General features: G+C 47.5%; 2 protein-coding genes across 7 annotated transcripts; one reads left to right on the top strand and one right to left on the bottom strand.

Annotated features, from left to right (window-relative positions):
• Positions 1-280: 280 nt before the first annotated feature.
• hspa5 (heat shock protein family A (Hsp70) member 5) lies at positions 281-5367 on the bottom strand. The gene is made up of 9 exons (XM_088615244.1): positions 5212-5367; positions 4133-4290; positions 3312-3543; positions 2947-3081; positions 2728-2840; positions 2191-2581; positions 1824-2061; positions 1450-1617; positions 281-1230 (listed from the first exon to the last, which is right to left on the bottom strand). The coding sequence occupies exons 2-9, from the start codon at positions 4246-4248 to the stop codon at positions 662-664; spliced, it is 1962 nt and encodes a 653-aa protein (XP_088471370.1). The 5' UTR covers positions 4249-4290; positions 5212-5367; the 3' UTR covers positions 281-661.
• Positions 5368-10925: 5558 nt separating this feature from the next.
• On the top strand, positions 10926-18658 carry haus4 (HAUS augmin-like complex, subunit 4). Of its 6 annotated transcripts, none has more exons than XM_088614683.1 (11): positions 10928-11169; positions 11850-11926; positions 12400-12494; positions 13750-13889; positions 14134-14265; positions 14558-14698; positions 15579-15675; positions 16328-16473; positions 16870-17000; positions 17485-17553; positions 18116-18658. In XM_088614683.1, the coding sequence occupies exons 3-11, from the start codon at positions 12428-12430 to the stop codon at positions 18297-18299; spliced, it is 1107 nt and encodes a 368-aa protein (XP_088470809.1). In that variant the 5' UTR covers positions 10928-11169; positions 11850-11926; positions 12400-12427; the 3' UTR covers positions 18300-18658. The 6 variants fall into 6 exon arrangements, with proteins under 6 accessions (XP_088470814.1, XP_088470813.1, XP_088470812.1 ...); XM_088614684.1 differs by having other exon boundaries at positions 10928-11253; XM_088614688.1 differs by lacking the exon at positions 18116-18658 and having other exon boundaries at positions 10926-11169; positions 17485-17557.
• Positions 18659-19626: the final 968 nt, after the last annotated feature.

Genomic DNA, 19626 nt, shown 5'->3' with positions numbered 1-19626 from the left:
AATATTTTTTTAGTTCACACGTTGTGCGTCTACTCCTGCAAGCAGGAATGATGAGGATGGGTCCCATTACTGCAGCTTCCCCCCAGTAAACACCAGACATACTTCTTATCAAAATAAAAATCCACATTTAACAATCTCAGGTATGAAGAAACCACACTGAATATAAGCAGCTTTCAAACTGAAGAGATTTGAACCACTCAAGTGTCACTTTTTATAACGCCCAAGGCATTCGTCATTCTTGACTACTGAGATGAAGTGCAAGAATAGAGCCAGACAGGTATTCGTATCAAACTTACCATTTGTTTATTCAAGGTATTTTGTACAGTAGAAAGCTTTTCTACGTCACCCAGAACGACCAAATCTCAAATAAATAACTTTCAGAATTTGTGAACGCGTCGAGCCCCATCAACACCTCACTCCCACCCCCCTACCCCCCCGAAGAACAAAATAAATCCTAAGTCAGAAACTGCCAAAGAACAGCAGCAGCCAGCCCAGACGGGCTAGGGCTTTTTGTTTTGTTTTTTAAACTCCACTTCGCAGTGAAGAAAATACAGGACATCCGCTCGCTTCCGCTTTAAAAAGTCTTTCCCAGGAGATTTCGTTTTCCTTGCAACAGTTCAAGGAGTCCAATATGTACACCGTACTTCCCCCAGGCGGAGCTCTACAACTCATCCTTGTCCGACGGCTCTTCGTCGCCCCCCTCAGGAGGGGGTCCGCCGGCGCCTCCGTACAGCTTGCTGACGATGGGCTGCACGATCTCCTCCAGCTCCTTCTTCTTGGCCTGGAAGTCCTCCAGCTCCGCGTCCTGGTGGCTCTCCAGCCACTCGATCTTCTCCTCCACCGCCTTCTCGATGGCCTCCTTGTCCTCTGCCGACAGCTTGCCCCCCAGCTTCTCCTTGTCCCCGACCTGGTTCTTCAGCGAGTAGGCGTAGCTCTCCAGCTCGTTGCGGGCGTCGATGCGCTCCTTCAGCTTCTTGTCCTCCTCGGCGAAGCGCTCGGCGTCGTTGACCATGCGCTCGATGTCCTCGGGGGTCAGCCGGTTCTGGTCGTTGGTGATGGTGATCTTGTTCTTGTTGCCGGTGCCCTTGTCCTCGGCCGTGACCCGCAGGATGCCGTTGACGTCGATCTCGAAGGTGACCTCGATTTGGGGGACGCCGCGGGGCGCAGGGGGGATGCCGGTCAGGTCAAAGGTCCCCAGCAGGTGGTTGTCTTTGGTCAGGGGGCGCTCACCTGGACAAAGCAAAGTAGTCAGGATCTTGCACAGTCTAGACTATGCTCTGTGACAAAGCATCAACTTTGAAGGAATCATTTGATCAGTATTCATGCATCCTGTAGGATCAATATTTAAGGAAGGTTTGATGCAACTTCCTGTTCAGGACCCATTATTAAAAATAAAGCATCTCAAGATGACATAACCACGTTTTTAGATGTGTGCAGAACAGGACTCACCTTCGTACACCTTGATCGTGACGGTGGGCTGGTTGTCGGAGGCTGTGGAGAAGATCTGAGATTTCTTGGTGGGCACGACGGTGTTCCTGGGAATCAGCTTGGTCATGACGCCACCAACGGTCTCAATGCCAAGGGTCAGAGGGCACACGTCCAGAAGGACCAGATCACCTGGGCAAAACACAAGAACGCATTCATTCCCCACCGGTCACAGACTCGGACAGCGTTGAAATATTAGGACATAGGAGGACTTGGATGAGCAGTGGATAATGCTGACCAGTTAGATGTTCCCCAATTGGGTAGAACAATGGGTATAAAACGCCAACTAGATGCAAGCTCTTGAATTGGTTTCGAGGCGCAGTGAAGCCGAGACGCACCTGTGTCCTCCTCTCCTGACAGTACGCCAGCCTGCACGGCAGCCCCATAAGCCACAGCCTCGTCCGGGTTGATGCCCCGGGAGGGCTCCTTGCCGTTGAAGAACTCCTTCACCAGCTGCTGGATCTTGGGAATGCGGGTGGAGCCGCCCACCAGCACGATTTCGTCGATGTCCGACTTCTTCAGGTCGGCATCCTCCAGGACCTTCTGGACCGGCTTCATGGTGGAGCGGAAGAGATCCTGCCCAAGATAGAAAGCCTTTTAAAAACCCAAGATCTTCCCTGTAGCTCAAAGTACTTTAGTCAAGATTCCATGCAACACTCCCCGATCAAAGGACACCTAAGCCTGCTTCAATAGGCAGGATCTTACCATGTTGAGCTCTTCAAACTTGGCCCGGGTCAGCGTTTCGGAGAAGTCCTCCCCCTCAAAGAAGGACTCGATCTCGATCCTAGCCTGGTGCTGGGAAGACAGGGCCCGCTTGGCCTTCTCCACCTCGCGCCTCAGCTTCTGCACGGCCCGGTTGTCCTTGCGCACGTCCTTCCCCGTCTTCTTCTTGTACAGCTTGATGAAGTGCTCCATCACGCGCTGGTCGAAGTCCTCCCCGCCCAGGTGGGTGTCCCCGTTGGTGGCCACCACCTCAAAGACCCCGTTGTCGATGGTCAGCAGGGACACGTCGAAGGTGCCGCCGCCCAGATCGAAGACCAGGATGTTCTTCTCCCCGTCTTTCTTGTCCAAGCCGTAGGCAATGGCGGCGGCCGTCCTGAAGAGTGGGCAAAATTACAAGATCAAATACAAAATCCCAGTCCTTAGCAACTAATTCCACTTGTTTGCATGGTAGCAGTTGGATATAAAAACCATCTGCACATCTGCTTAAGAGCTGAAAGCGTCGCACTGCTGGACACTCACGGCTCATTGATGATCCTCATCACGTTCAGTCCAGCAATGACCCCGGCGTCCTTGGTGGCCTGGCGCTGGGCATCGTTGAAGTAGGCTGGCACAGTGACCACGGCGTGAGTAACCTGTGGGCACGGAAGAGCAGGTTAGAGCGCATCAAAATCCCTCCCTGGGCATCTTGGCCCGTTTCGATCGCCTGCAGAGCTGCATTTAGCTTGGGTATCTCCATACCTTCTTGCCCAGGTAGGCTTCGGCAGTCTCCTTCATCTTGGTGAGCACCATGGCCGAGATCTCTTCTGGGGCGAAGGTCTTCATCTGACCACCGACATCCACCTGGATGTGGGGCTTGCTCTTCTTTTCAATCACCTAATGACCAGGAAGAAAAAAGAATTCCTCACACATCTGTCCCCCTGATAAAGATGCCAGTAAGCATGTAATAAACAGTCGGCACAGGAAAACGTAAGCCTTTGGCGGGTTTTATCTGGAAAGAAACTAGCAAGATGGTAAAGGAGAACTCTTAAAACCCAAGTGCCTCCAGCTTTAGAGGTATATAGTCTTCCCGCATCTGAAGCGGTCCGATTCATGGGTGCCTTTACCTTGAAGGGCAGGTACTTGATGTCCTGCTGAACGGTGGGATCGTTCCAGGTGCGGCCAATCAGACGCTTGGCATCGAAGACCGTGTTCTCGGGGTTGGAGGTCAGCTGGTTCTTGGCGGCGTCCCCGATCAGGCGCTCCCCCTCGGCGGTGAAGGCCACGTAGGAGGGCGTGATGCGGTTGCCCTGGTCGTTGGCGATGATCTCCACGCGGCCGTTCTTGAAGACGCCAACGCTGCCCACAGGAAAAGCCACAAGCCACGCTCGTTTGAAACGGGACCACAGTCATGGAACGGCAACCAAGTTTCACAGGGTATAGACCAGGCCCTGGGTACTGTGTCTACTGCCAGACTGCTCTGAAGAGCTCGTCGAGCAGGGCCCGTACAGAAGCTGCACTAGGAGCAGATTCTAACAGTTCTTCTAGAAAGAGGTCAGGCGTTTTAAGCCAGTGACAACACATTGCCGTCACCTGTGGAATTTCAAAACCCACCTGTTTGGGTCCCCACTGCAAATGGGCAGAGCAGTGGCTCAGGATCTGCACCTGTAGCTGGAAGGTTGCCGGTTCGTATCCCACGGCCGGCAGAGGAATCCTACTCTGTCTGGCCCCTGAACAAGGCCCTTAACCCCAGCTGCTCCAGGGGCGCCGTATAAATGGCTGATCCTGCGCTCTGACCCCCAAGCTTCTCTCCCTGTCTGTGTGTGTCATGGAGTGCAATTTCTTAATACAAGAAATTGTATTATAATCTTCTAAAATTCAAGGACTGGCACCCCCACTTGTCATTTACTTCAAATGAAGACAGTACTCGGCTCAGGCCGAGGCTTACCAGGAGTAAGTGGTGCCCAGATCAATGCCAACAACGGTGCCCACACTCTCCTTCTTGTCTTCATCATCGGCAAACACACTGCCGAGAACCAGCAGGACCACAAGCAGATTCTTCATCCTCGGCGTCGTCCGCTCACCGGTACGTCCCTCTGCGGTCGCCTGCGAGAGACGGACAGGAGGTCACTCTCCACAAGCGACGGGCACCGCCGTTATGTCTTGCAACGATTTTCCGTGGCAACTGGGACCATCAATCGTGATGCCAAGACGCAAACTGAAGCCCCCCCCCTACAGGAAACGAAACCTCGGTGCCGCCTCCAGGCCTGGGAGCGAAAGAGCATCTCTGTGCCTCAATGAGACAGGGGCGCCTCCTCGCACAACAAGGCGACGCCGGGAGACCCAGACGTTTCCGGTTAACGAGCGGAAAACGACCTTAAAACCGCAGGCGGTGGCTTTCCGATCTTCACATACTCGGTCCGAGGCATCAATGACATGGGGACCCCGCGAAATCAGACGGAAACGAACACCACCCCCACTCCTCCTCCATTAAGACATTTAAAAACTCGGCGTTTACCACCAGATCCGCGACCCCCCAGCGCGGTTTCCTTTTTTTTTTTAAGAAAACAAAAGCGGCCGCTCGCTATCGTGACACGTTTCAAAATGCAACACCCCTTTTGGTGGGGGAGGGCGGGCTACACGTTCGCTTAAAACGCATGAACTCTCTTGCGTGCAACTGGGAAGATGCACATACCCAGTCGCGTCGAGAGCTTTATTCCCCCCCATCGGAAAGGGGGGGTCTGTGGAAAAGGCGTTATGAGCACCCGCGGTTTGCACGCCGATCTCCGCTCACACCTCTGTCTACCAACCGCCTAGTGCAGAGATCACAGCCGCGCTTCTTAACGAGCAAAATCCGGACTGCATCTTCTCGACCGGGCACAGTTAGACATGCATCAGCGACAGCTAGGCTAGAGAATTGCACTCCTACTAGCGCAAGCACCGCCAACTCCTATTTTATCGCTTTAAATACACCAAGAGCGGCATTAGAGTGGAGTGGGGAGTAAAAAAAAAAGAGATAACACGTACCTCAAGTAGAAAGAGTAAAGAAAGACTCCCGCACAGTCGGCAACAAAATGGCCAAACGCAATTCCGCACAGATTTCAGGATCTGAAACACTCGCTCCTCTCCGTCAGTAGGTTAGTGTGCTGCTCAGCGCTGCGCTGCCACCGCTATATAAACCTTCGCCGCTTCCCCGTCGTGGAGGCCAGCGATTGGTCGGCGAGCAGCTCGTTGGAGGGTTTTCATTGGCTGCGAGGAGCACGCTGGCTGCTCCCGATTCGAACACGTCCTGGCCAGGTGACGTCGGGAGAGTCACGCCCCCCCCCGGGCCCCGCCATTGGCCGGCTGCGAGAGCGCCGCGGCCCAATCGCGGACGTGCCGGTGTCCCGGGGCCGAGTGTGATTGGCTGTCCGCGCTGCCGGTCGCCGTGCGCTGCCTTTCTTTGATTCGTTCCCGCAACGGTTCTGGAAGATTCACGCTGCAGGCTGCGAAAATTCATTTTTTAAAACGGGCCTCAGTGTATTTCGAGCGACAGAAAGGGTCCTTTTTTTATCCTTTAATGTAGTTATGTTAAAGCATTATTCCTTATTTCACACTACCGAAAACAAAAAGAAACTACAGTAAGAAAGGGGCATGTAGAAAATCAGAATAAGTGTGAAATTGCTTTCTATGCAATTTCTGATTGCTGCATCTTTCGTTTCTAGTCCATTACTGGGAGGGTGTCCCTACATATCTTTCCCGTTGTGACCGTCTTTGTGCAAATACGTGTTGGTGGTTTCTAATTCTGTGGTTATTGTTCGCCATCTGATAGTATTTCGTTCACAGCGACCATCCACATTTGAACACTAGGTCTGTCCGACGTCGGCCAGTTTCTGGAGATTTCTTTCACGGCTGCAATTCCGACAGGTGTAATGTAAGCAAGTATTTTTTCTCTCTGTCGGCAGTTCAGGCTGTCCCAGGAGCAACATTCCAGCATCCAGTTTCAATCTAGCAAGCAAATGTCAATGATTGGAAAAACTAGCTATGAAAGCTCGTGTATAAAGTATTCATCCTCAGTAGAACAAGTAATAGGTTTATTCCATGCTGGAAAGTAAAGAGAGAAAACACAACGTTTCGGCTGTGAAGCCTTCTTCAGGTGTGGGATTCAAATACTGAAGAAGGCTTCACAACCGAAACGTTGTGTTTCCTTTCTTCTCTTCTCAGCAGGGAATAAACCTATTACTTGTTCCTTTGCATCATCATCATCATAATAATAATTGCTTACACTTATATAGCACTGTTCTGGACACTCCACTCAAAGCGCTTTGACAGATAATGCCACATTATTGTCACAACTGAAATTCAGCAGCCCTGTAGCATGACAGGGCATGCAGACAAGGTCTTTGGTTAAGTGCGGTAAAGATCCCCGCATTATTAGTTTTGCCACAGTCTGTGTTGTCGGTATTCCTCCTGTTGATCTGTTTCCCCCCTACAGAAACCCAGGCCGAAGTCATGTCTTACTACACACAGACACGATCATATTCCTCTCTAGGCCCCCCAGCCCACAGCTGTGTAACCCGGGCTCAGGCTGTGCTCACTCTACTGGTTTACTATCACCGAGTGCTACACAGTAGTTGTAACCAGGCCAGTAACCACACCACCTGACTGAAGCGACTCTCCCCGCTCTCGGTTTCGCTTCGGAGCACATGCTCGCCTGCGCGGTTCCTGGTGACCGGGTGCCTTGAGTCTGTTACCCGTGTTACTGTCTGCAGTACACGTCCCGTGATTAATTGTCTAAGGTTAGAAGGAGCTCTCCAGAAAAGTGGTGGTTTGGTGGGGGGAGCCGTTTAAAAACTAGGATTCAATAGCATAGCATAGCGTAGCACAGCACACGAAACGACATCTGCAGGTCCACAGCTACAAAGACATTTGCTGTGTAGGTCCGGCGATACATTTAGCTTGAACTGAACCAGCACGCCATTCAAGGTAAGGGGGAATGGCAGGATGAATTCTCCAGATCCATGGTGTTGCCGATCCAGCATCACAGCGACGACAGGGGGAATGAACGAGAATAATACCACACTGACGCAATCTGACGGCGCTCTGGATAGGATTCGGTGCGCAATTGCAGGGAAGACGCGGCGTGTTGCATCACAGGGCATTCGCTCCTTCTGAACAAGAAGTGGGTTGACAAGGATTTAAACTTTCTTCGCTAAGTTAGCGGGACAAACAATGTCCCCTTTTCAGTTGTTGCACATGAGGTTCCTGTGAAGTATGCAAAACTCCTACTGAAAAAGACAGTTGAGAATAAGAATTGTGTGCGTTTCCCGCAGCACAAATGCAAGAGAAAGCGCACACCCATAACAGAACCACGAATGTGAACCTTTTTATTTTCACGGAATGAGGTTTACTTCGTGATTTCCATGATGTGACTCAACATTACCGGACAGTGAATGTTTCATGGATGGGAGCGAACGTGCGTGATCGGGCCATGCCGGGAGCATTCCTGTGTGGTAACACCCGTCAACACGTTTCTCCTTCCGTGGATCAGTGACACGTCGGGGATGAATCACCCACCAGATCTTGCACACGAAATGGAGTGCAATCAAAGCGTCATTATTCTCAGAGGAATCCCAAACCGGTTGGATTGTGACTGTGCGTGTTGTGTTGTGACCCGCCAGCCTCTTGAGGATATTGCTGATTGAATATGGGGCCCAGGTGTCCAACAGACGTGCTCGGTCTGTCTCTTTTCTGGAGGGGAGAGTCATTAATAAAAGCTACGGGGAATAAGTCTGTTGTTCGATTGTTAAAGACGCTCCACGGCTAATCAAGGGGGTTTCTGACAAAACTGTTGTTTTATCGGATTATCTCGATGTTATACAGGTGAATTGGGGGGGTAACGTTACAACTCAGGGATATGCTTGAAGCAGCGTCCCTCAGTTGGGGCGGATACAGCGCTCAAGCGTTGCACTGAGTCGCTCAAACGGACAAAACATTTTCAAAGACGTTTGTCATTCCAGTCTTGGCACGGCATTAATACTTAATGTCGCCTATACCAGGATTCGAGTTTGTTGAGGGAACAAAGACAAAACGTGGGCACAGTGTGCATCTTAATGTAGTTGATACCGGTAATCAGACAACTTGTCAGATGACTCACGCAACAAGGCCTCCGTAAGTACAAGCGGCGATACCCTCCTAAAGGTTTAAATCCCAAGGATGAGGTTTGAGGATCCTAGGCAGACGAAGGAGAGGGAAGATACTGAAACGGGCGTACACTCCAAAACGTTACTCGAACGTGGTCGAAAGGCAAAAGGAAGATCAGAAGCTGAATAATACATTGACAGGTGTGCGCTCCAAAGCGTGAGGCGAGTTCGTGGTCAAAAAGCTAAAGGAGGTTCAGTAGCCGAAAGAAGCATCGCACAAGGCGAGGTAGGAGCTCTCTAGGAGAGGAATCAATACCGAGAAACGAGTTCAGATGGTTTAAATAGCGCTGCGCGCTGATGGGTTAACACGATCAACCCGCTGCTGGCACCGGTTAGCTCTTTCGTGGGTTGATCTCTGCTGGCTGGCGGTCGTGACACAGTGATCCTGGGAGGAACGTTTCACAAGAGCAGAGCGCAGAAATAAGTTAGCGCAGACCTACCCCGTTAACAGCCTGCAGCTTATCTGGCTGTTGTGATCAGTGTCCTATGCAAAGACTCTGAGGAGGTAAGCGAAACCTGTGCCGTTTGCCAAACAGGGTCGATAACTCTTCCGAGTCCATCCTGGAAACCAGCCATCGATTTCGGAGACGTCAAGAACAACCTCACTGCCAAGTAAGGGCGGTTCTGCTTCTTGGAGAAGAGCACATGAGCACGCAAAAGTCCCACTGAACGTTTTGTTCAAGTTTCTTCCTATTACAAAAGGCCGCGAACAGCTGTACGACCCCTGTGACCATTGTAAGCTAATGTGGAGCGTAGATTTTGCATTCTATGTTAATTATTTTTTCTGTACTTATTTCCAGCTTGACACAGAACTGTATTTCACCATATTTGGAGGAAAGTGGGGTTACAATGGGCTTACAGGACATGTTCTTATTTTGTTCTAGGAAACACTCTGGTATGTGGATAATATCAGAGTGTATTTACTCTTTTATGCGTGAAACAGCTTTTCTGTTCAGATTTTAAAACGCGGTTTTCCACCTTGCAGGCTTGACTGTGTGTTCCATCCGTCCATAAATGAGCAAAACGTTGTGCCGTGACCACCAGCTACGTTATATTCTTATTAAAAGATTGAGATGCATTTGAAAACAAAAAATCTTACAAGGAAATACACAACACCCACAGTATTCCACACAAGGAAATGCAATGTTTTTTAATGACTTGTATCACGGACTCTAATGTATACGTAACACGATGTATGCATACATTCGCTAGAGACGTGCATGATCTAAGATCATACACTGCTTGGACATTGACAAGACTGTGTTATATAGGACTCTTTTGTAGATTCCTGGCATAATCAATGATACATATTTCAGTTTGTGCTATACAAGTGAAAGGCAGACTTGATTGAACCCATCGAATGCTGCATGACATGACTCTCCAGACTGGTTTATGGGGTTTATGAATTGGACATCATTTATCTGATTTTTCAATGCTTTTTTTGCATGTGTCAGGTGTGTGATCAAGGTGTGAGATAAGATACCTCTTGATTACAGATCACATAAGAAGAGGGTTCTGTTCTCTTCTTTAAGCCCGTGTGATAATTGCTTCAAACACCCATTTTACTGCAGAGCTTTTTCACACACCTTTGTCATTAAGAAGCTTAAATATAATTCAGCTGTAAATACTGCTCATCAACATGAGACGTCGTTATATACAGGGCCTATAAAAAGTATTCACCTTGCGTTAGACTTTTTCACATTTTATATTGTTACAGCTTGGAACCATGATGTATTTAACTGACAATGTTTGACATTCAATGTTTGTCTTCAACACAAAGTATTCTATAATGTCAAAGTTTAATTAATCAATTTAGTAAAATATTTATTTTTACTTTGACTTTATAGAGTGGAAACATTCAAACAGATGTACAGTGAAGGTGATAATTCAGAAATAATTTATGTATTTATATTATGTGTTAATGACACGTAATACCGAATACAATAAAAATAAGAAAAACAAGTTTCCCTTGCCTATGCAGTACGATGATGTACATTGGGGAAATTTCTGGAGTCCGAGGACACCTGCTGGAAATTTCGTGTAATCAAATAAATAAAAGGGAAAAAAAAGACCAATTCGGTGAAAGTATTTTTCTGATGACAGCATTTATGCTGTTAGTTTCATAGATGGATATCGGATGTCAAAATGAAGTAAAAACGGACATAATGAAGAAATCATTGAAACGTTAAACACCCATTTCATGAATGAAAACTCCCATGTCCCCCCCGCCCCGTGTGTGTGACGTCAGATGACGAAACCAAACCACTCCCCAGTCTTAGGGCCATGCTATTATTCTGGAGGGGTGTAGGGTAAAGATTCCTAACAGGAGTGAAAGGAACACGAAGAAAACAGTCTGAATTTCTCTAGGTAAAAATTACATGCTGTCAAATGTTTAAAATCAAGCAAGCACGTATAATATGTTCCTAAATGTAACATCGACACGGCCCACTAACAACAACTGATCACACCCCTATGCTCTGCGCACAGTGAGCTTTCCTGTAGGCGGTTTTTTGAAGCGTCCAAATCCGTCTTCCTCGTAGGGGAAACCGGAAGATGTGATTTATGCAGCGCATGAGCTTCTCTAATTAAAATGCATTTTTATTTGTGTTATTGCACATATAATGTCTAACTAGATTTTTTGAAAGACATTACACATGCGCATTACAGATATCGCCTATATATGTATTGTCCTGATGTCTATGCACTAACCCCCTTGTAGTCGAGTGCTGTGGGCCAGATGGTATACTCTGTTTTGAGACCGAGCGCGGTATGGGTTGGACGGACAGTTGGGAGGTTTTATGAGGTTTGTGTGTTTGATCTCTAATAAAAGGTACTTGCATTTTATGCAACCCGCTAAATACCGAATTTCTGTTGGGATACCGATTAGGTAAGTGGGGCGAAATTTGTAGGGTACAACTAGCGCGTTGAAATGAGCTGCTTTATTTTAACTGCGCCATATGTCTTGTCGTTCTGGCGTGCAATCGTTTATTTTGAAAGACAGTATAGAAAAAAAGAACAATTCTGTAAAAATGTTTTACTTAAGATGGTTGAAACTGAAGGTTTGTGTGTGCAGTCGCACCAAAAAAAATGCAGCTTCCAATCCCCTATTTGTTTCAAGTTTTTCTTCTTACGATTGGATTAGTTTAGGTGTAGAGTTTTATGACGACTGGGTTTTGCAGTCGGGACAAGGTTATTAATGTAGGTGTGCGTTCTTTGATGAAATGTGCTTTAACGCTGCAAGAGTGAGAATGAGCCCTCTGACATTTTGTTCCAGGACTTCTCAGCGAGTGCAACATCTACAACAGTATTTCATCTCGATCAGGATAGTGGTGAAAACATGAAAGATGCTGTGAACCCGCGACAGTTGGGCTTTTTAATTTCTCCTTTTTGTAGTAAAATTAAATCGCGTTGCCCATGAAAGTTAAGCCCATTGATACTTATCGCGATACTTAAAGAATAATGTTAACGTGTTTCATTCTTGAGGTGTCTTAAGCGACCAGGACGTGGCCAACAGCAGGGAAAAATCGCAGACCCAAGAGCTCCTGAGCTGCAGACCCTTGGTAATTTCCAGTCTTCCTGCAGCTTTTTGACATTAACTTACACATCTGAACAGCTAAGGCCAAGGTGGAGAAAACAGTGGTTTCGATAACTTATCCACTTACACCAGGTCAGGCCGGACAGGGATAATACGGTATATTACATGAACCAGTTCTTGCCTTGTATCAGTGGTTTCCAGTCATGAAGATCTCTAGTTCAACACTGTTGCTGTCTGGCAATCAGTCTTAAGCAGCACTTACAAGTATGTAGTGACCGAAGATCTTTATGAGAAAAGAAAGACCAGCCTCCTATGCAACGTCTTGTCCTCTTTTCCATCTTTTCCATTGACGATTTTTTAGCATTTGTGTTTTACCTGTTAAACATTTTGAAACGTCCCTTAAGCATTGGTCATGGCTCCTCTCAAAGCCCTCGGATGCTTATCTCAGAGCGGAGATTCAGTGAGTGATATTTCCCCCCTGTTTGTTTTTCCTCTCAGGACTTTGGATATTTAATGAGCGGTCCAGATGGCTCTGTGCCCCGATCCAGTGTCTAGTCCTCCACTGGCCAAAGGGGATGGCCTACACCAGCAAGGTATGCCCTTCCCATGTGCTCATTCTTGCAGAAACTGTCCCACCTACGCTGCAGTGATCTCAGGGAGCTGGGGCTGAGGCTCGATCCACCTTATCATGGCCGTAACTTGCAGGTGAAATCGCTCTGTCCACCCAAGAGCTGCCCCTCCTTCCCCAGTGGAGAACTGGTTCCTGGGAGAGTGTGTGAGGTCACTGGTGGGGGAGCAAATTGTTTTATTTCTGTTTCTCTGTTCGTCCCTGAGTCAGTGGGCAGGTACAGAGCTCTATCTGTTACCCGATTTGGAGTCGACTCTAAACCAAACTACCCCTAAACAGTGGTGTCGCCAGGATATCGTTTTCTAACTACACAGACTATTCCAGACACCTATTCACATGTTGTCTGCCTATAGGGAAACGTAATGAAAATAATTACATTTGATCAAATAATGCATTCGATTTTCCTCTTGCAGCCTTCAGTGAGCGTCTGCACTTATTTTCTTTTCTTTTCCCGACAGAAAAGTGTCCGAAAGTGTTCTGAACCAGCACAGACACACTTATAACAGAGCACTGTTATCACAGGTGCTTTTGGGCGAATGTCCTTTCGATATTGAATGTGTTGTTAAGCCATCGACAGCTGCCTCTCAGCGAGGTCTCATAAGCAAATGAAAAATAAAATTCAGTCTTTGGGTAGAGGCTGAGATCCGTTTATTCTGAAATCGTGCTCTGTTGCATTCAGCGGCAGGAATTGTTCTGGATGATAGTAAAGCTAGATTACATTTGCTAATGTCCAGCTTGTGACTGCGTGGTCAGATGTTTTCTCATCTTCAGAAATATATTGTGAACGCCGTCTATTTTAATGAAGAAAAATTGTTCACAGTAAGAATACACGAAATACTTTTAGTAGGTTGCCATTAATATCGGTGCACAATTGAGGATTCATTTGATGCAGTTTCTAAAATTCATAGAAATGTAATGTCAAGTTCTCTGAAATTGACATTGTAACTGAGGTTCAGGCTGTTACCTTTTTTAATATTTCACCTGTCTAGACTGGACTTTTTGCATACTGTTTTTACTGTGCACTATAGCTCTGCGTTGTGGAAGAAGCTTTGGAATGAAGCACGTCATGAAAATGAGCTTGATTAAAACCACAAACCCTGGGAAAAGGATCCAGCAGCGTGCTGGTGTTGTAAAATGTTTTGTTGTGTTGCCCCAGGCGGGCCGTCTGCCTGTCGGCGCCTCTCTGAAAGTTACTCGGTGCTCCGCTGTTTGTGTCACAGTGCTGGGATCCTTCCCCCTGTGTGAGGTGACTGAGGAGGACCTGTTCCAGAACCCTCACTTCTGCAGGCTGCTGTCCAGTCTCTCGCAGCGCATAGACAGCACTGGGCTGACGGCCTCTCTGAAGAGAGAGCTGGAAAAGGTAAGGTGGCCTTCTCGCAAAGCAACACTAGCTGAAAAAAGGGGGGTTTGTAATTTGCAATACAGATGTCAATATACTTTATAACTACAATTAGGAGCACTGTCCTGGAACTTCTTTTCCATTACTCCTCTACTGATCTAACATAGAAATTGTTTCTGAATGTGTACAGGTTGGCAGTGAGTTAAGTCTACGGCAACAAACTGTGTTTGTTTTGCGGAATTGTTTTTCTCCTCGGGGAGGCCAGGCTGAGAGGGAGATGCAGGCGCAGAAACTGGGGTGGCTGAGGTCGGAGAGTCTGCACCGGCTGCTGCAGGAGATGCTCCAGGATTACTCTGGCAGGAAACATCATTCCCAGATCCCGCCGGAAGACGGCAAGGTGCACATTTTGTGAATAGATGGGGGGAAAACGGGTCGGTCTTGCCTCTGCTGAGGTCACAGTGTGACACAGTAAAAATGGTAAAAATGTTTTGCCTCTTAACTTTCAGTAGTCATTTTAACAGAGTGTTAAAACCATGATTTATGGTAAATTTGCATCTGAAGTGTAGAAAAAAACGGGAATTCACAGATGTATGTGGGGGGGCTCACAGAGGCGAAGAAACCCCTTGGAGTTTGACCTGTGGGAGTGGTTGGGTGAGGAGATGCAGTAAGAGCCCGTTTCTTCGGTGCAGTTCTACGGGACTCTGGAGCAGTGCCTGCTGGTGGCGCAGTGTGCCCGGCAGCTGGACCCCAGTCCGACCACCGCCCAGGATCAGCCGCAGCTGCTGGGGCTGTCATCCCAGCTGGTCCTGGACCTCTTCCCAACGGAGCAGGTGGGCATGACTGGCACGTTCGCACTGGCATACTGGTCAGCCCATTCCATCCATCCGTTTAACTGCTTGGTTTCTTCCAGTTCAGGGTCACTGGGGAGAAACGGGTGCAAAGCCTGATACGCCCCGGGCAGGTTGTATGTCTGTTACAGGCACACACATTCACACCAGGGCCAGTTAACCAGAATACCTGGAGGAAACCCACACCAACACAGGGAAAACTACTAGATCAGACACCACTCGGACTGCACCCCAGCTCTGGAACTGAACCCAGGGCCCCAGCACTGAGTGCCACCCTGAGCTAATTCTGAATGCATTTAATAAATTCAATTACGTCTGGAGCAGACGTAGACTGCTTGTTGTTGCATTACATTTATACAGCATACTAGCCGAAATGTGGATAGGTTAGGTGTGCTGAAGTTAAAAAGGTCTTGTCTGCAGAATTCTTTTATTAAAAACCCACTTATTGGTTGCAGTTATTGGGGGGTTATGTAAAAATATTTTCTTCCCTTTTGCTATTTACTGTGTACATTTCATTCAACTGCGCACATTTTAAGAAGGATTCTCCGTTACATTTGTGTTTGTGGGCCTTTGTGTGTTCCCCAAACCTCCATACAGCTCATATCCGGATACCACAGTAAAGGTCAGACTGGCTTCATTGTGGACAGTTTGTTTACAGACACTTATGGGAGCGATTAACAGCAGGAGAAATTGCTTTCTTCTTGAGGACACGCTTGCTGAATTTTTCAGTCCTCCCATGTAGGAATTTATTGAGAAGCTCACTCTGTCCATGAAGAGGTGCTGTGCCCCTGCTGTTGGATCTCCAGCTGTAGAGAATAGTGAGGTGGGTCTGGACCACTGAGCCCTGCTTCTCTGTCCGCAGGACGTGAAGCGGATGAAGCAGAGGCTGCTGGGATTGCTAGAGGAGACGCTACAGAAGAAGTGTCAGACCATCCTTGCCTACTACCAGCCTGACTGGGGTAATGTCTGGTGACTGAGACAGCCAGGCTTCTGATTAGGATGTTCCGTTTATGTCCAGCTCCTTTGTGGGGCTTTTTAATTTCACTTTTGAAATTACTGTAATAAGACCCCTCTCATGTCAGAGGATTTTTTAGTTTAATTTTGAGTGTCTTTTGGTCCTGTGTTGTTTCTCCTCCACCTCCTATTCCTCTGCAATCTGTACTTTTAATTATTCTGTGACGAGAGCTCTCGCACACAGGTTTGTCTTGGCTTTCAGATGCACAGTCACGTGTCGAGCAGTGATCTGTTTTTGATTAAATCAGAGCAAAACAGATCCCTGAAATGTGTAGGTTCTCAATTTATTTGAGAACTGGAACCTCTTTCTAAATGACTCAAACCTGCAAAAAGACTGCTTCATCGGATAGCTTGAAACGTTTGAGGGAGCAACAGACGGCCTGGCCAAACTGGTAAACCTTGTTGATGCTTGCCTTTTTAAAATAGACAGGTGTTTTCATAGAAGGTGTCACAAGGTTCATTACCTTTTATCCTGAGCGTAATGTGAAAAGCTACATGAAGTTGGCTCGGCGCAGACCTGCTCATACTGTTGATCTGTAAATTGGGCGGTCGAAGCTGTGGCCGCTCCTTAGCCTGCTGACTTGTTCTTCCTACCAGAGGGCGAAAGCGCGGGCCTGAAGATGGCAAAGCTGTCCCAGCTCCCGGACCTGTTGGAGAGCGAGAGGAAGAGGCTGGAGAGCGAGAGACAGAAAGCCAAGGAAAACGCCATACAGCTGCAGTCCCTAACTCACTCCTACCTGACCGTGAGTAATAATAATAATTGCTTACACTTATATAGCGCTTTTCTGGACACTCCACTCAAAGCGCTTTACAGGTAATGGGGATCTCCTCCACCACCACCAGTGTGCAGCCCCACCTGGATGATGCGACGGCAGCCATAGTGCGCCAGTACTCTCCCCACACACCAGAGCAGAGTGATGGAGCCAGTTCAGAGATGGGGATTATTAGGAGGCCATGACTGGTAAAAGCCGGGGGGAAATTTGGCCAGAACACAGGGGGTTACAACCCTACTCTTTTCGAGAAACGCCCTGGGATCCAGTTTCAGCAGTTCCAGAAACTCTGGGATACGGTTTCAGCAGCTGTGTGTGGTGCAGATCTCCACCCCTTCTTCAAAACGGGCCGCTTGCTCTCTTTTGCAGGAGCTTCTGGGTTGCATTCAGATTCTACAGTCGCTCATCCTGGATCACCGGCTGAAAGCTCAGAATGAGCTGGACCGCAAGAAGACCCAGTATTTGGAGGCCAAGTGCGAGATCATCATTCACAAGATCAGGTCAGAAAATCTCATGTTCTGGGAGTTCCTGGGAGGAGGGTGCTGTAAAACTTTAATGGGAAGGAAAAAGTCTTGGATTGATTTAACTCTTCTGCCCGTAGTACATTGCGTTTTCTGTAATTCATATGGTGGCTTATGTATGTCATTACTGATTAGATTACCCTGGTGAAAATCAATTCTCTGCAATATAAGTTCTTCCTATATATTATGCATTTTTATGGGTAGTTGTGATTGCTGAGATAGGCTTTTATAAGGTATGTGTACTTTTTATACTTATAGGTATATTTGTTTTAAATGTACTTGGAACTTTTATAAAACGAATACTGAAAGTATCCTTCTGAAACAATATCTTCTTCATATGAGCAGTGTGGACTTCATGTACATGAGAGCAGATATGCAGAAGCTTGTTAAAGCTTTGGTTTTGTACGGGAATGTGCTTTTTTGTTGATGTTGACAGATCTTTGGATTGTTCTATTTTATGTAGAATGGAGATGCTTCAGGTTCAGCTAGACTCCTATGCACCCCAGAAAATAGCTGTGCATCGGATGATCAGGTGAGAGATACCGTGTGTATTGTGTGTTGTAAGGTATGGACAATCTTATTTCCACTGCTCGTAAGGAGACTACAAGCAATACTTCTGTTGCATTGTGCAAATGAATTACAAGTCTTGTATTTGAAAACTGGGATAGATGTGATTGATTTTCACTAGAGTCAAAACCTTAGGAAACGACACCAACGGGTAATACAGAATTAAAATGACAAGGAAGGGCTTGAAGTTGACTGGTTTACTCATCACATTCCTTTTAAAACTGTAGCACTTCTTATTTCTGAACTGCTCCTTTAAAATGTAATGCTGACAGGTGTCACTTAAGATAGATTGTTTATTTCACCAGGTATGTCAATTGAGAACAAATTGTCCTTGAAAATAAGAATCTGGAGCATCACATGTCCAGTTTGACATTCATTGGAGCAATCTGAAGGACCTTGCTCTTGAGCAACACCTGGTTAGATCAATGAACTCCCGCATTGAAAAACGAATATAGCGAACTATATTCTCACAATGTTTCACAATGTCCCGTCTCTTTGCTTTATCTCTGCCTCTCTCACCCCATCAGGGAGATGCTGGAGTCGGAGCTGCAGAGTGAACAGAGTGAGAAACAGTCCGCAGAGATGATGCTGTCCTCCTTCGAGATCCTGGGCCAAGACTTCGAGACGCTGGTGAAGGAGTACTCCCGCCTCCGGCAGGAGATTGACAACAAGAAGTGGGCCCTGCAGGAGTTCTCGCAGCACAGCCACTGAGACCCGAGCAGAGTCCAACCGCTCCCTCAGAGCTCCTTGGGGAAGCGCGGACCTAGAATGTCCTGCCATTCGGACAGCAGCCCCTGAAAGAGGGCGGATGGAAATACTCCGGACTAATCGCACAGGGTAGCACGGTTGTGTTGCCCTCTTGACCAGAATTTAAAACCGGAAGTGTTGCAGTTGGGACTGAGATGAAGACTAAAGATTCATCAGCCCCTTTTGATTCTGCTGTCCAGTGGCATTGTTTCATATAGGAATTTACACCTAATAAGACTTATTTACTTAGAGGTATGGCACTTTTTGTATGCTTCAAGGAAACAAATAAAGTTGAGGAATGATATCCCATTATTTGCTGGAAACGTTGATGTCCTATTTTTCCAGTTGTGTTCAACCGTTAAGTTAGAATGTGACATTCTTAGTTAACCGAGGATGGAATGTTAACTGACTGAACACCTTATTAGAAATAATTGTATTTAATTCTGTAGCTGGGTGCTCATTCAAAGTGTTACAGGGGAGACTTGTTTTTGGAACAGACTGATTACGGATAATAAATGGCCCTTGAGATCGAACATATTGCAGAGCAAGGAAACAGAATCTAGGAGCGTAGGGGCTTCACACATGCAGTACTGGAGGAACCAGCCTGGGCAGTGACTTCACTGGCTCTGCATCAAACAGGCAGGCTGCCTCAGGTCATCACAGGACATTTGCTCCTGCCAATACATGAGGCTGCAGTACAGAGCCGTGGCCGGGCTCTGGGCTCTGGAGACTTGGGGTGTCCAGGCTGGCTGGGAGCTCTGGATGCTGGACCTGGGACCTCTAGAGACAGGGGGTCCAGGCTGGCCGGGGGCTCTGGACTCGAGACTGGGGAGGAAGAGACCCAGGCTGGGATGCTAGCGTTTCAGCCTTGAACCTGCTGTATTCTTAGGCCTCCAGGTCTGTAAATGAGACTGCATTTGCAGTCTGCCTCGGTAAAAGAATGAATTCAATCCGGTAAAATAAAGGCACAGAACGCCGATTTCCTTTCTGTTTTCCAACAAGTTGATCTAATTCAGGGTCGTGGTGCAGCCAATCGCGACAAGCAATGGGCGCAAGGCAGGGTACACTTGAGCAGGGCCACTTCGCCTGCAAGTGCCTTCGTGCTGTGGGAGGAAACTGGAGCACACGGAAAAAGCACATAAAAAGAAAAAGAGAACATACAGACTTCATGCAGATGGCACCCCAGGTCGGGAATTGAACCTGCTAACCACTGCACCACCCAGAATAAGTATCGGTGACTTGAAATGGATTAACTTCAACCACACATAGATTCTACCCATAAAGCATCACT

The sequence above is a fragment of the Lepisosteus platostomus genome, chromosome 21 (assembly GCF_059453375.1).
Source record: "Lepisosteus platostomus isolate fLepPlt1 chromosome 21, fLepPlt1.hap1, whole genome shotgun sequence".
Classification (NCBI taxonomy): Eukaryota; Metazoa; Chordata; class Actinopteri; order Semionotiformes; family Lepisosteidae; genus Lepisosteus; species Lepisosteus platostomus.
Note: the sequence above shows the minus strand (reverse complement) of the source record. Positions and strands in the feature narration are given on the sequence as shown.

Excerpts from the sequence above, each read along its gene's own strand:
- hspa5 (XM_088615244.1), bottom strand. The coding sequence starts at position 4,248 with ATGAAGAATCTGCTTGTGGTCCTGCTGGTTCTCGGCAGTGTGTTTGCC. Across the intron at positions 3,544-4,132 it reads CTGGGCACCACTTACTCCTG|CGTTGGCGTCTTCAAGAACG; the intron begins GTAAGCCTCGGC and ends TCCTGTGGGCAG. Across the intron at positions 2,841-2,946 it reads AAGCCTACCTGGGCAAGAAG|GTTACTCACGCCGTGGTCAC; the intron begins GTATGGAGATAC and ends CCGTGCCCACAG.
- haus4 (XM_088614687.1), top strand. The coding sequence starts at position 12,428 with ATGGCTCTGTGCCCCGATCCAGTGTCTAGTCCTCCACTGGCCAAAGGG. Across the intron at positions 12,495-13,749 it reads GGATGGCCTACACCAGCAAG|TGCTGGGATCCTTCCCCCTG; the intron begins GTATGCCCTTCC and ends TTTGTGTCACAG. Across the intron at positions 17,554-18,115 it reads GCTGTGCATCGGATGATCAG|GGAGATGCTGGAGTCGGAGC; the intron begins GTGAGAGATACC and ends TCACCCCATCAG.